The sequence below is a fragment of the Plectropomus leopardus genome, chromosome 5 (genome assembly GCF_026936395.1).
Source record: "Plectropomus leopardus strain MGB_pleo_1.0 chromosome 5, ASM2693639v1, whole genome shotgun sequence".
In the NCBI taxonomy this organism is placed as follows: domain Eukaryota; kingdom Metazoa; phylum Chordata; class Actinopteri; order Perciformes; family Serranidae; genus Plectropomus; species Plectropomus leopardus.
Genome location: NC_142180.1, coordinates 31,925,295 through 31,937,164, shown reverse-complemented (window position 1 = coordinate 31,937,164; position 11,870 = coordinate 31,925,295). Strand labels below are relative to the sequence as shown.

Genomic DNA, 11,870 nt, shown 5'->3' with positions numbered 1-11,870 from the left:
TAAGAGGGGATTTGCAAAGGTTTACAGTGTTAAAATGATATGCACAAAGGTAGTAGTCTAAAGAAACTAAATTCTGGAGAATGGAGCCAAATATAGTAATTAAAGGTAAAAATATATTATTATTATTATTATTATTATTATTATTATTATTATACTTATTATTATTATTATTATTGTTGTTGTTGTTGTTGTTGTTGTTATTATTATATTTTATTTCTGCGTTGCTATTTGCTCTTTTCTCCGCTAAATGGCGACAAACCCGCGCGATCTCGCAATCACTCTCTGCGTGACGTCAGTATCACGAGACGGAAGTGTTGAGTTGTAGTCGTTGGAGCTCCTGATGGTGACATGACAAATCAAACTGGATTCTGAAAAACACACAACAAGACCAGTAAAATAAACAGGTGGGTGTTTTATGTGATAAACTGTGCCGCGTTCTGGGCTCACGTGTAGTCAAAATATATTTTGCGTCGCTGGTTGCTGTGCTTCTGTGCTGGTTTGAATGAGCCCTGCCCAGTGTTGTTTACTGGGAACGGAGCTAATTAGCAGCTAACTGCAGACAAACTGCTGCTTGCGTTCAGTGTTTTTAACATAAATGAGGAATAAATATATAAATACGGACGGACAGCTACCGGCTGAGTTTATAATACTGACTTGTCATAACTTCATTAGCATTAATGTCCCTTTGCTGTCTCTGTGTGTCACATTAACGCTCATACATGGGCTATTAACTGTCCATTGAACACAATATTTTTATACGTAGTAAAATGACCTTATACTTGTTTCATATTCAGTATTTTGCAAATATCTGTGCATAACTGCCACTTCAAATTTTGCACAGCTCTTTCATTTTTATTCAGATATATTGTGCATGTTTTCTCTATTCTGTGTTTGTGGCTGTTTTTTTTAGTTTTATTCATCTATTTTAATTTAATATTTTATTCTGTCCTGATCCTTCTTAATTATTATTATTGTTAACATTCTGTGTTTACTGGTTTAATTATTCTATGTGTATTTACTCTTATTGGTACAGGTTTTTATTTTTATTGATTTATTTTGTAATATTTCTCATTTTCATCTCTCTTTCTTCTTATATGTTTTTGCCTCAGATCTGTTGTTTACTTCTACCTTCATTTTTGTCTGGCCTTAGCTCGGCATCAGTGTTTGGCTCTTATAGGTATATGTCACTGCAAGAAACCCTTCTTGCTTCTGTTTTGATTTGTTTGTCAGAGAAGTTTTTAACTGTGATATATACACAAATAGATTACTGTCTTTATTATTATTATTATTAATATTAATAAAAATAATAATCATTTCTTGATTTTCATAACAAGCACTTGCTTTTGTTGTCCATTCAATTTTTTCTCAAGATTGTAACCTTAGTTACTGTCCATATTATGTTTTGGGTTTATTTTCTTAGGTCACCATACTAATGTATGTGTTACAGATTACTGTGAATAGATAAATATTTTAGCAGGAATAATTCCACATATTATTTGGGATTTTACAGAATTTATTTGAATTATTACATTCAATAATTATGTCTTTATCAGTAGTAGCATGTGAAGTATTATTTCATTAACATATTTTCTTGTGTACCTTTAAGTTGCTTTTTATGTCCACTTAGTCTGAAACGAAAATAAGAGGAACTATAGTTCATTCCTGCCATTGTTTTGTGGGGGAAAAGTGTTCGTGTAACAGACTCAAAATAACGTGCCGTGGTTGAGGAAGCAGAGAAACGGGATGTTTGCTATCTTGCCACAAACCAAAGGGAACGTTTAAGTTTTGCTCAAATATACCAAAGCAGATTCACTGTATGTAAAAACTTGCTTTGCCAAACACCAGCTGCTGGTTTTGTCCCTGTCTTTCAGCTGTCTGAGCATCTGTCTGTGTCATGTAAACATTACTGAATATTACTCCTCATTTTCCATCATAAACAGGTTTTTTCCAGGGGGTCTCCTGCACAAACATTAAAAAATGGTAAGAAATGTATCATTTACTCACCTTCTTTTGTATATAGGTGTATTCTGTGCTTTGGTAAAGTGTTTGTATTGTACATGGAGTCATTAAGTATTTATTATAACCTTTTACCAGCAGAGTGAACTGCACTGAAGTGAACTGGTTCTTTTTTGTTGCTTTTGACAGCACGGCCGAGTGAAGATTAAATCTACAGCGCAGCAGGAGGAGGAGAAAAGAAAGGAGCGGGAAAAGAAACTGAAGATATACGTGGCTGCACGAGATGCCTGTTTCTCTAAGGTGCTTTGCAAATAAATACGAATAACATATATTTTACATGAAGGCTGGTACAGTTAGTATTACCTGTGTAGCTACAGCCTGACAGAACTCACCACTGCACATCAACATGTTCCCTCATTGTCATATTTCATTTAACCTTTTTCAATCCTTAGTGCCCGCTTCAATATTACGAACACAAAAGGCCGTTTTCAAATCACGCTTTAAAAAATTATAATACATTTAAATTATTTTCAACTTTCTTTGAGTACATTTTTTTAACCACCGTCAGTCGTAATGATAAATATCAAACTTTCATTAATTTTCAGAATTAGAACCCTTTAAATACCAGGTTTTGTCATGATTCCACTGTGTTTATAGATGAAAAAGAAAAAAAAAATCTCCTTCATCTCTCCCAGGTTTTAAAACCTTTGAACCTTTGAGCAAATTGGTTTGACTTTTTTGGGGGGAAAAATGGGGCAAAGGCAACAAGCAACTTGGCAAGAAATGTCTCGCAAATTGTAAAAAAGAAAATTAAAAAGCTAGAGGAGGATGTAGAGAAGCTACATTTATAATTATAATTAACATTGTATTATATTTCCAAAATTGTTTTATATAATGTAAGTTTTTTGGGGGGAGGAGGGGGGTTCTTAGCTAATTTTATGTACTTTTTACTAATTACATGCTAATTTTCAGCTCTTTTCAAGTTGCTCATGGCCTCCTCCTCATGTTTGAAAGAAATCAAGCCAGTTTGCCCAGAATTCAAAGGGTTAAAGAACAGTATTTCAACCAAATGTCATGCCTCGTGCTTATTATAATGGTTTGACTGACTAGACAGGGCCTATTTATCAGTTTCAGGTTTAATTTGTTCTTGTTCTCATTTCTAATGTGTCATTTCTGTGTCTGCCTGTCTGTGGCTCTGTGTAAACGCCCTCTTCACTTCATCCTGCACGGCAGAGGAAGGAGGGAATTTGGGACGACGAGGCTCTCCAGCTGACTCAGCAGCTACTATCATCCAATCCCGACTTCGCAACCCTCTGGAACTACAGAAGAGAGATCCTAATGCACCTGGAGACTGTGAAGTGAGACTCTACAGTCGCCATATTCACAGTGTAGCACTTTTTGAACAATCATATGACAGGATATTTTTGTTTCTCGATGTCTCCAGGGAGGAGGATGAAGTGCAAAAGATTTACGAGGCTGAGCTATTGTTTCTGGAGTCTTGCCTGAAAGTGAACCCAAAGTCCTACGGCAGCTGGCACCACCGAGGATGGGTCTCAACCCGCCTGCCTCGGCCGGACTGGGCCAGAGAGCTGAGCCTGTGTGATCGCTGCCTCAGCCTGGACGACCGCAACTGTGAGTGATGTAGAAAAACAGGAGGATGTTGAAACTTTAAATCTTTAGAAATCTGAATAGGTTTTTGTTCATTTTGTTTTTGTTTATTTATTTATTTATTTATTTATTTATTCACTGTTGAGTTTTGCTTCTTGTTTTTTACTGTTTATAGTGGTCTTTTTGCTCTATTTAATTAATTGCTTTTTTGCTCAATTCCTATTTCTATTTTAAGTTCTGCATGTTTTTTTTTTTAATTTTTATTTTATTTTTTTTACAAGTTATAATGCTCTTTTTGTTTTATTTACCTTGTACATACTTGCTTACACTTTTTTTATAGTCAAGTGAAAACTGAAATAAAAAAAGGAATAAATCAAAATAGCTCCCTGAGGTTTTACAAAGTAAGAGTCCCTCCTATACTGATATTTTCTTTGCACGTTTTAATTAATTAATTTTATTGTGTTAATTAAAATAAAATGCAGATACAGATAGTCTTTTTAGAATTTTTAGAAGTATCTTTTTGTAACTTCCTAAAGATTTTGTAGAACATAGCTGCCCTGTGTGCTATACCAGGTAATTCTAAAAAGAAATAATGCTAGGTTCTTGTCTTCTGGGTTTTCGTAATTTATCTAGACCTGATGTGTTACTGCACTATTTCCACCTGTGTTTTACACTATTTTCATCCATCATGACCAGTCCATTGCTGGGATTATCGCCGCATGGTTGTAAAGATGTCCGGTGTGCCCGTGGATCAGGAGTTGGCGTTTACGGATCGTCTTATCGGCTCCAACTTCTCCAACTACTCCAGCTGGCACTACCGCAGCACCCTGCTGCCGCTGCTCCACCCTGAGTCTCCTGAGCCCCCGTCACCATGCCGTGAGCCTCCCCAGTCCTCCCCCCCACCTTCTCCACAAACCCACTCTCACCGCGTCTGTGAGGAGCAGCTCCTCAAAGGTAAAATCAGCCACAACTCAGCAAATGAATGGCCAGGTCGTGTAGTCAGCAAGTCCCAATAACAACAGACAGGGGGCAGTGTAAAGCTTTACAATGACTGAAAAAGTAGAGGTTTGCAGGTGATGTCTGATGCATTGCATCACATTTAGCATCCACAGGGTTCCCATTGATCCTTAAAAAGTCTTAAAAGGCCTTGAATTCATTCATCTAAAATAAGTTTTTAGATGATATTAAAATGTCTGAAGTCAGTCTATCGAAGTCTTTAAAATGCTAAGACATGTGACTTCTGACGTAGTGTGTAAGATGTAAAAAAAAAAATTGAATATCTCTGTTTTTAAATTTTTTTTTATTGAATGCCTCTCACATTCACGCCGGGCAGATCAGGATAGCAACTAGGGAAGTGTGAGGTCAATGAAAAATGGCTATTTCACACAGAATTCATGGCATTGCTGAAACCGGTACCAGGCTCAGTGTGTCTTTTGCAAAAAAGTTTTTCAAACTCTGTGAAATGAGAATTAAAAGAAGTGGAATCCCACACAAAGACAGAGAAACAAAAAAAACGTGCCAACAACAGCCAGGTATTTCCTAGATCTGTTATATTAATGTCTGTGTCAAAAGACAAAAATAACTTTTAATGTTGCAAAAAACATTTGGGCCAAATTGTCCCTAACCTTAAATATTGATGTCACTTCATGTTTTTTTCTTCAGTTGTGGTTATTGTGTGTTATTGGTCTTGAATATGATTCTGTGTAGCATTAAAAAGTCTTAAAAAGTCTTAAGTCAAACTTGCCTTTAGCTGTAGGAGCATTGATCTAACCATTACCTTTTGTTTTCAGAATATGAGCTCGTACAAAATGCTTTCTTCACTGACCCCAACGATCAGAGCGCCTGGTTCTACTACCGCTGGTTGCTCGGCAGAGGTACGTCCGTCTTTAATTGTCTTTATATGTACATACATGTATGAGAGTTTTTCTGTGCCTGCAAATATTTGCTCTACTTAATCAAGCTTTTTTTTTTTTTTTTTAACAGCGGAGCGTGAGGAGATGATCAGCTGCGTGTACGTCAGTCGGGATCAGGAGAGAGTGGCCGTCGCCTTCTCCAGGCCCGTTAATGTGAGCATCTTCTCTTACTTTTGGGGAAATAAAGCTTTCTCCTTTAGACCTTTTCAAAATAATTATTTTACACACATTCTTCTATACGGCTTTCAATTTTTTGGTACTTTAAACACTCATAACCAACATGCAGCTCTGCAAAACACTTAAAACATTTCCAGGATTGCAGCAAACTTGGACATATTTGTGAATTAGTATGCGTGATGGGGTTCAGGATTTAGGACTGTGCATCATTTTACCTCTTTCTCATTTTTGACTAATGACTAATTTTATATTTTGCACATATTTGTGAATGTTGGGGGCAAACTGGTTTTAGGATGTGGGAATGATTGTGCCCTAATAGTTAAAAAAAATAGTTGCCAATCATTCTTCTGTTGATCAACTAATCGATTAATCTTTGCAGCTCTCTTATTGCCTCCCTTTTCTCAGCTATAATAAGGTCCAGTCAGCATTCATGTATTTATTTATTTAATTCCGATTTTAGCAGAATGTAGCGAATTGCAGTCCAATTTACACAGATTTTATGATAAGTATAAATAAGTAAAATAGTATGTAAATGTGCAAAATTGACAAAATATGGACTGAAAATGTGCAGAGTTTTTATATAATTTGAGTGAGACAACAATTTGACGGGTCAATGAATGTTTTTCATATCAAAGCAATGAAAACTTCTCGAACGTTTAGTCCACACTGACTTTCATGTGCAGACTGAATGAAGAGTTTGACAAAGTGAACTGAGAAACGAGTGCAACCAAAATGTAAGACATTGTAATTTAGTGTCCATCTGGTCCCCTGTGCTGACTCAGCGCCCTCTCTTTCTGCCTCCGCTCTGTTAGGCGCAGTCTGTCGGCCTGCTGCTGGTGCTCGACGGTCAGCCCCAGAGAGTGGAGTGGAGGAGCGTTCACCCGCGCTTCAAACACAGCCCTGTCTGGGTATCCTTTTGTCATGGCTGCTCATGCCACAGACGTTATTATTGACTGTCACTGCTGATTGAACCGGATACCAGTTTGCCTGCCTGTTCTTGTCATTCGTCACGTACCACACGCTGAAAAGACTCTGTGGTATGTGCTCGATAAAGATGAATGGTTTCATCAAAAAACTTAAATCAGTCTTCTGGAAAGGAATGTTGTTATTACCTTCACCACAGGTCTGCAGTGGGACTTCCTGTAACAGCTTTTAAAGCTTTTCTGACTTGTCAGGGCACAGTGACACAGAAAACACCAAGTTTAGTCTGGAGGACAGCTAAAATAAGATGCATTTTAGGAGGGAGATATTTTTTTGCACAGCTCCAGTAGTGCTTCTAAGCTTCTTGCGGAGAAAAGCTATCAAAAAGTGGCGGTTTCAGTCCAAACGAGCCAGGTTTACTTTGCACTATTTGAAAAACATACATATTTCTATCTCAACTTAATTTTAAAGATAATTTCCAAAATTATTGTGGAATAGTGGGTGTTTAAATTTCTGTTGATCTCAGTAGCTGTTATGATTTCATCTGTATTCATTCATATTCCCATGAAAATATTATTTCTTCCATGGCGAGAGCGGACGCAGCCGTGGCCTGACACTTTTCATTTGTGGTCACTCATTCAAGGACTGTGTGCAAATACGTCATGATGTCATTTTTTTTTTTTAAATTTCTTATTTAATTCTGTTTTCTCTCAAACTAAATTTAAAATGGTTTAATGCTGAACAAGTAATGGGAGTTTTCCTGGATTGTGCAAATCTAAATTAATTTATTTAAGCCTAGTTTGCCAAAATTACTGTTTTGCTATCCCATCAAAGATGTTATGTTTTACTCGTACTGCCCAGCTCTAGCAGTCTGCTGTACTGTGGCTTACTCTGCACACTCATGCTGTCAGGGTGGGTTTGAGTATTTTTTTCTAAAGGTGGCTACCATAGAACCTATCCCATACAGAAGCCTTTCCCAAATACATATTGGCTGAATTCACTGACAAGCAAAATAAATTTAAGTTTATTTGAAACATATATTTTTATATCAGTTTAAATTTGATGGCAACTAGAAGTTGGAATCAAACTCTTGTTTTTCATTTATGGAATAAATGATCAACATTTTAAAAAATGTATAAGCTTAACACTGCGTCAGATTTGTGATCTTCCTCCTGGAACGATAAGCGACATCACAAATGAACACAACCTGACTGTGCACTGGACTGAAAAACACACTCACAGAGACTGTGCTCTGTACACAGGTGATACACACACACCTTTACATGCCGTGTTCGTGTTCTACAAATGTTTGTTTTCTCAAGCTGCTATAACGAATTGAACTTTTGACTTCCACAGGTCGGACTGAGAGTTGGTGCCGGGACTCGGCTACAGATCAGGAACTTTTCAGGTATTGTCTTGGGACAATGGCAGCAAATGGTGATGTTCTTTTAAGTAGTAGTACGACTGAGTGTGTTTTTTTTCTCTGTAGGAGTGAACTTTCAGTAGAGAAGACTTCAGTGTTACAGTCTGAACTGTCATCATGCAACCAGCTACAAGAACTGGAGCCGCTTAATAAGTGTAAGTGCTTATACACATCCAAACCAGAAACTGCACATAGTTACACAACACTGAGGTTTGTTTCTGATAATCATGATGTTTTATTGCAATCATTAACCCTTTGAAACCTGAAAAAAACATCAGTTTTTTTGTGCTGCTTTCAGACACCTTTCACAACTTCTTAAACCTTGACACCTGAGCAATTTGGTGAAATTTCTTTCACAAACATGGGAAAACGGCAACAAGCGACTTGATAATAAATGTTCAACAAATTGCAAGAAATTTGTTGATTTAGAAAATTATTTTTAAAACGGCAGGGAAAATTGTCAAGGCTAAAAAAGAGAAAAAAGCCATGGGAACTAACTATATCTGTAATTATCCTGTAACATATTTAAAATTATGTTACCAAATTCTTCTCCATGTCTTTTACTTGTTTGTTTGTTTGCTTTTACTCTCTCTCTCTCTCTCTCTCTGTCTTTTTTTTTTTTACTTTTTACCAATTTCTTGCTCATTCTTGGGTCTTTTTTTTTAATTGTCTTTTTTCCATCATTTTCAAAAAAAACAAAGGGTTAAAACTCTCATCTTTCCTTTGCAGGGTGCTTACTGACCATTATCCTCCTGATGAGGGCGCTAGACCCTCTGGGATATGAAAAGGAGACACTTGCTCATTTCCAAACACTGAAAGTGAGTACTAACCACACGCGGTCTATGACACTGACTACATTATGGATCACTGACCGAAGGATCTTGTTTTGTCTCCCTCAGGAAGTGGACTCCATGCGCTCTGCATATTACGGTGACCTGTGCAGTAAGTTTATGATTGAAAACACCATCCTGAAAATGGAGTATGCTGAAGTGCGCGTCTTCAGTATTTCTGACAAGGTTTGTTTGAGATTATTTTTAAAAGATAAGTTTTATTCATAAGTAATTTATGAGTACATTATTTTCATACTCTTAGAAATAAGAATCCCTAAAGGTTTCTCCTTCAAAGACTAAGGTTCTACCCAGAACCACTTAATTCTGAAGAATCCTGCTGTGAAGAATGGGTTCTGCAAGGGTTCTTTTTTTTAAATGCTCCATGAAGAATCCTTTTAGGAAGACAACAGACAACGACATCGTTTAATCTTCGTCTCTGGATCTCAGTAACGTCAGGAGAATCTCAACTAGATCTTAACATTGATAGGCTATCGCAGCACAGAATCATGCAAAATTCTCAACTTGCACTATGGATGCGAAGATACGAAATACACGTTTTCACTTCCATCCCGCCACATCCAATGCATCCACTGCATCACCTGGCGTGAATTCTCATCTATTTGTGTCTTTGCATTGGATTTATATGTAAACCGGCCGTGTGAAACGCTCACTTCGCATTCAGTGTGAATACACCATAAGAGTGTAGCTGTCTATCTTTATGGATTATATTGATGCCAGACTGATAAGAATCCTGTCGACATTTGACGCCTTTTTATTGCATTTCTGTAGTTGTAGTGTGTATTTGCGAACACATTAGGAATTTTAAAGGGGGTGTGGTTCAATACTTTCAACCAGGAGCAGAACAGGAAATAATCTCTTGTCTAGTTGTAGTCTTGATAAAACCCTGCAAAATCTTTTTTTTAGAGTTTTGCAAACTCTAATGGCGTCTGGAAAGTTCTGAAGTGTCATTTTTTCTTTCTTACAGAATCTCACCACTTTATGCCACCTGGACCAGCTGTTACTGGTCACCCATATCAATCTGTCCTCTAATCAGCTGCAGCGGCTGCCTCCTCAGTTTGCCATGTTGCAGTGCCTGGAGGTGATAAAGCTCCAATTCAAATCTGATTATATGTCCTACACGGGCACCGTTGCTTTTCTCTTGTTTACTTCTTTCTCTACAACATGTTTGATTTAAGTTTTTCACGCTTTGCAGGTCTTGGAGGCTGATAATAACTCCATAGAAAATCTGGAAGGAGTGTATCACCTTCCTAAACTGGAGGAAGTCCTCTTGAAGAATAACAGTATCCTTAAATGAATCATTCGTATTTACTTGTTTGTTTACTGGAGAATGTTCTGTTCTGTGTTAATCTTATTGCATCAGTGTCATAGAGATCAATTTATATTATATCTGTACACTCCTCTCACAGTATACAAGTGATTCAAGACACGTGTGAATCAGCGCACAGCTCAACACTGCAAAACAGCCCCGCTAAAGAGCGCGAGCAGCTGACGGCGTGTGAAGAGCGCGATGTAAAAGATGGACTACACACACACACTGATGGTGTTTATAGAGTTCAGTAAATTGCGGCAGTAACGAGACTCTTCAGCTTCAATGCGTGAATAATTTGTTTTCACCTGAAACTTTGTTTAGCGGTTGAGTAAATAAAATCAGCGCTGCAATTTCACAAAGCAAACAGCATCATTAAGAGGGGAAGAGATACTTAACAACACATAATCGCTGCAGGCTCCTTCTCTTTCATAATTCACTTCCCCAGATACACTGCGGAAGAATTAATGTGCTTATAAAGCTGGAAACGAGTCTTGATTTTGTAAATGAGAGTTGAATTACAGTTCGGATGCATACCCTCCAATGTAAAATTAGGCCTCTGGGATTTATATTTAGAAGAATTAATTTATATCACAGTGTCATATTTGACACGTTGATCTTGCTCCAGTGTTTGGAATATGTGCGCCCCATCTCCTTCTGTTTATCACCACTAATGCTACTACAGCACACCGAAAAAAGCTTTTTCATTAACCCAAATGCACAGAAATTTCGACATTGGCAGATCTTCAGCCGCTGGCTTCCTGCCCCAATTTGAAGCGCCTCGATCTCCGTGGCAACCCTGTCACTCAGACAGCCAACATTGAGTCGGAGCTGGCCGAGCTGCTGCCCTCAGTCACAGACCTCCTGCTCTGATCAGACGGAGGGCAGGAATCACTGCCATCGTCGTCCCGTCGTTCAGTTGTCCTTCACATTCTCTGGCGTGTTTGTTTGTGAAAGAGCAAGTGGGTGTTTTTCAAGCGTCTTGTGACTCTGTTTGTTCCTGGGAGACTGTCAATCACACCGATCTCCGAGGGTCTGAAGGCCTGATGCCTCAGAGCATACGTCAAAAACCTCTAACACCTTTGGCAAAATGTCTAGATTTGTGAGTGTGAGTGAGTGAGTGAGTGTGTAATAACCAATGTTGCATTTTTTTGTGTATGTGTGTGTGTGTGTGCGCGTAAGGATGTCATTGTTACAACACACCCAAATGCATGCGAAAACCCTGATAAAGAAGTAAACCGACTGACTGTATATGGATTGGCGTGCAGCAATGCTGGCTTATTGCTTAAAACGGTTGAATTTGAAAACTAAGCTTGTAACTAATAACGATCAGAGCATCGCATAGTTCTCATACACATTTTTTTAAAAGGTTATGTAAAGCATTTAATATATGACACTATACTGTTGCACAGTAAGTCACAGATCCAGTAATAAAACAGCACACATTGTGTCACTGCCTTCCAAAAAAGCTTCTTGTGTTTTTTTTTGGTTTTGTTTTGTTTGTTTGTTTTTTTTTGTTTGTTTCAGCACTGGCGATAGTTGTGGCAGGAGGCATTATTAGGTTTTCTGTCTACACGTATTCTCGTGACACAATATTTCAAATATACCTTGAGGGAATTACTTCATATTAGGCACAAACGTCACACTAGACTCAACGATCAACTTTCTACTTTCAACTTTTTTTTGGTCAAAAGCCAACTGACCTTTAGTCTCAT

General features: G+C 37.8%; 1 protein-coding gene across 1 annotated transcript; it reads left to right on the top strand.

Annotated features, from left to right (window-relative positions):
• Positions 1-305: 305 nt before the first annotated feature.
• On the top strand, positions 306-11,636 carry rabggta (Rab geranylgeranyltransferase subunit alpha). The gene is made up of 17 exons (XM_088077964.1): positions 306-406; positions 1,942-1,980; positions 2,146-2,256; positions 3,190-3,314; positions 3,401-3,588; positions 4,261-4,518; positions 5,355-5,438; positions 5,548-5,630; positions 6,467-6,562; positions 7,732-7,837; positions 7,932-7,983; positions 8,065-8,153; positions 8,728-8,816; positions 8,898-9,014; positions 9,814-9,927; positions 10,042-10,129; positions 10,880-11,636. The coding sequence occupies exons 2-17, from the start codon at positions 1,978-1,980 to the stop codon at positions 11,026-11,028; spliced, it is 1,752 nt and encodes a 583-aa protein (XP_087934090.1). The 5' UTR covers positions 306-406; positions 1,942-1,977; the 3' UTR covers positions 11,029-11,636.
• The last annotated feature ends 234 nt before the right edge of the window (positions 11,637-11,870 follow it).

Excerpts from the sequence above, each read along its gene's own strand:
- rabggta (XM_088077964.1), top strand. Across the intron at positions 2,257-3,189 it reads GAGATGCCTGTTTCTCTAAG|AGGAAGGAGGGAATTTGGGA; the intron begins GTGCTTTGCAAA and ends CCTGCACGGCAG. Across the intron at positions 3,589-4,260 it reads CAGCCTGGACGACCGCAACT|TCCATTGCTGGGATTATCGC; the intron begins GTGAGTGATGTA and ends CATCATGACCAG.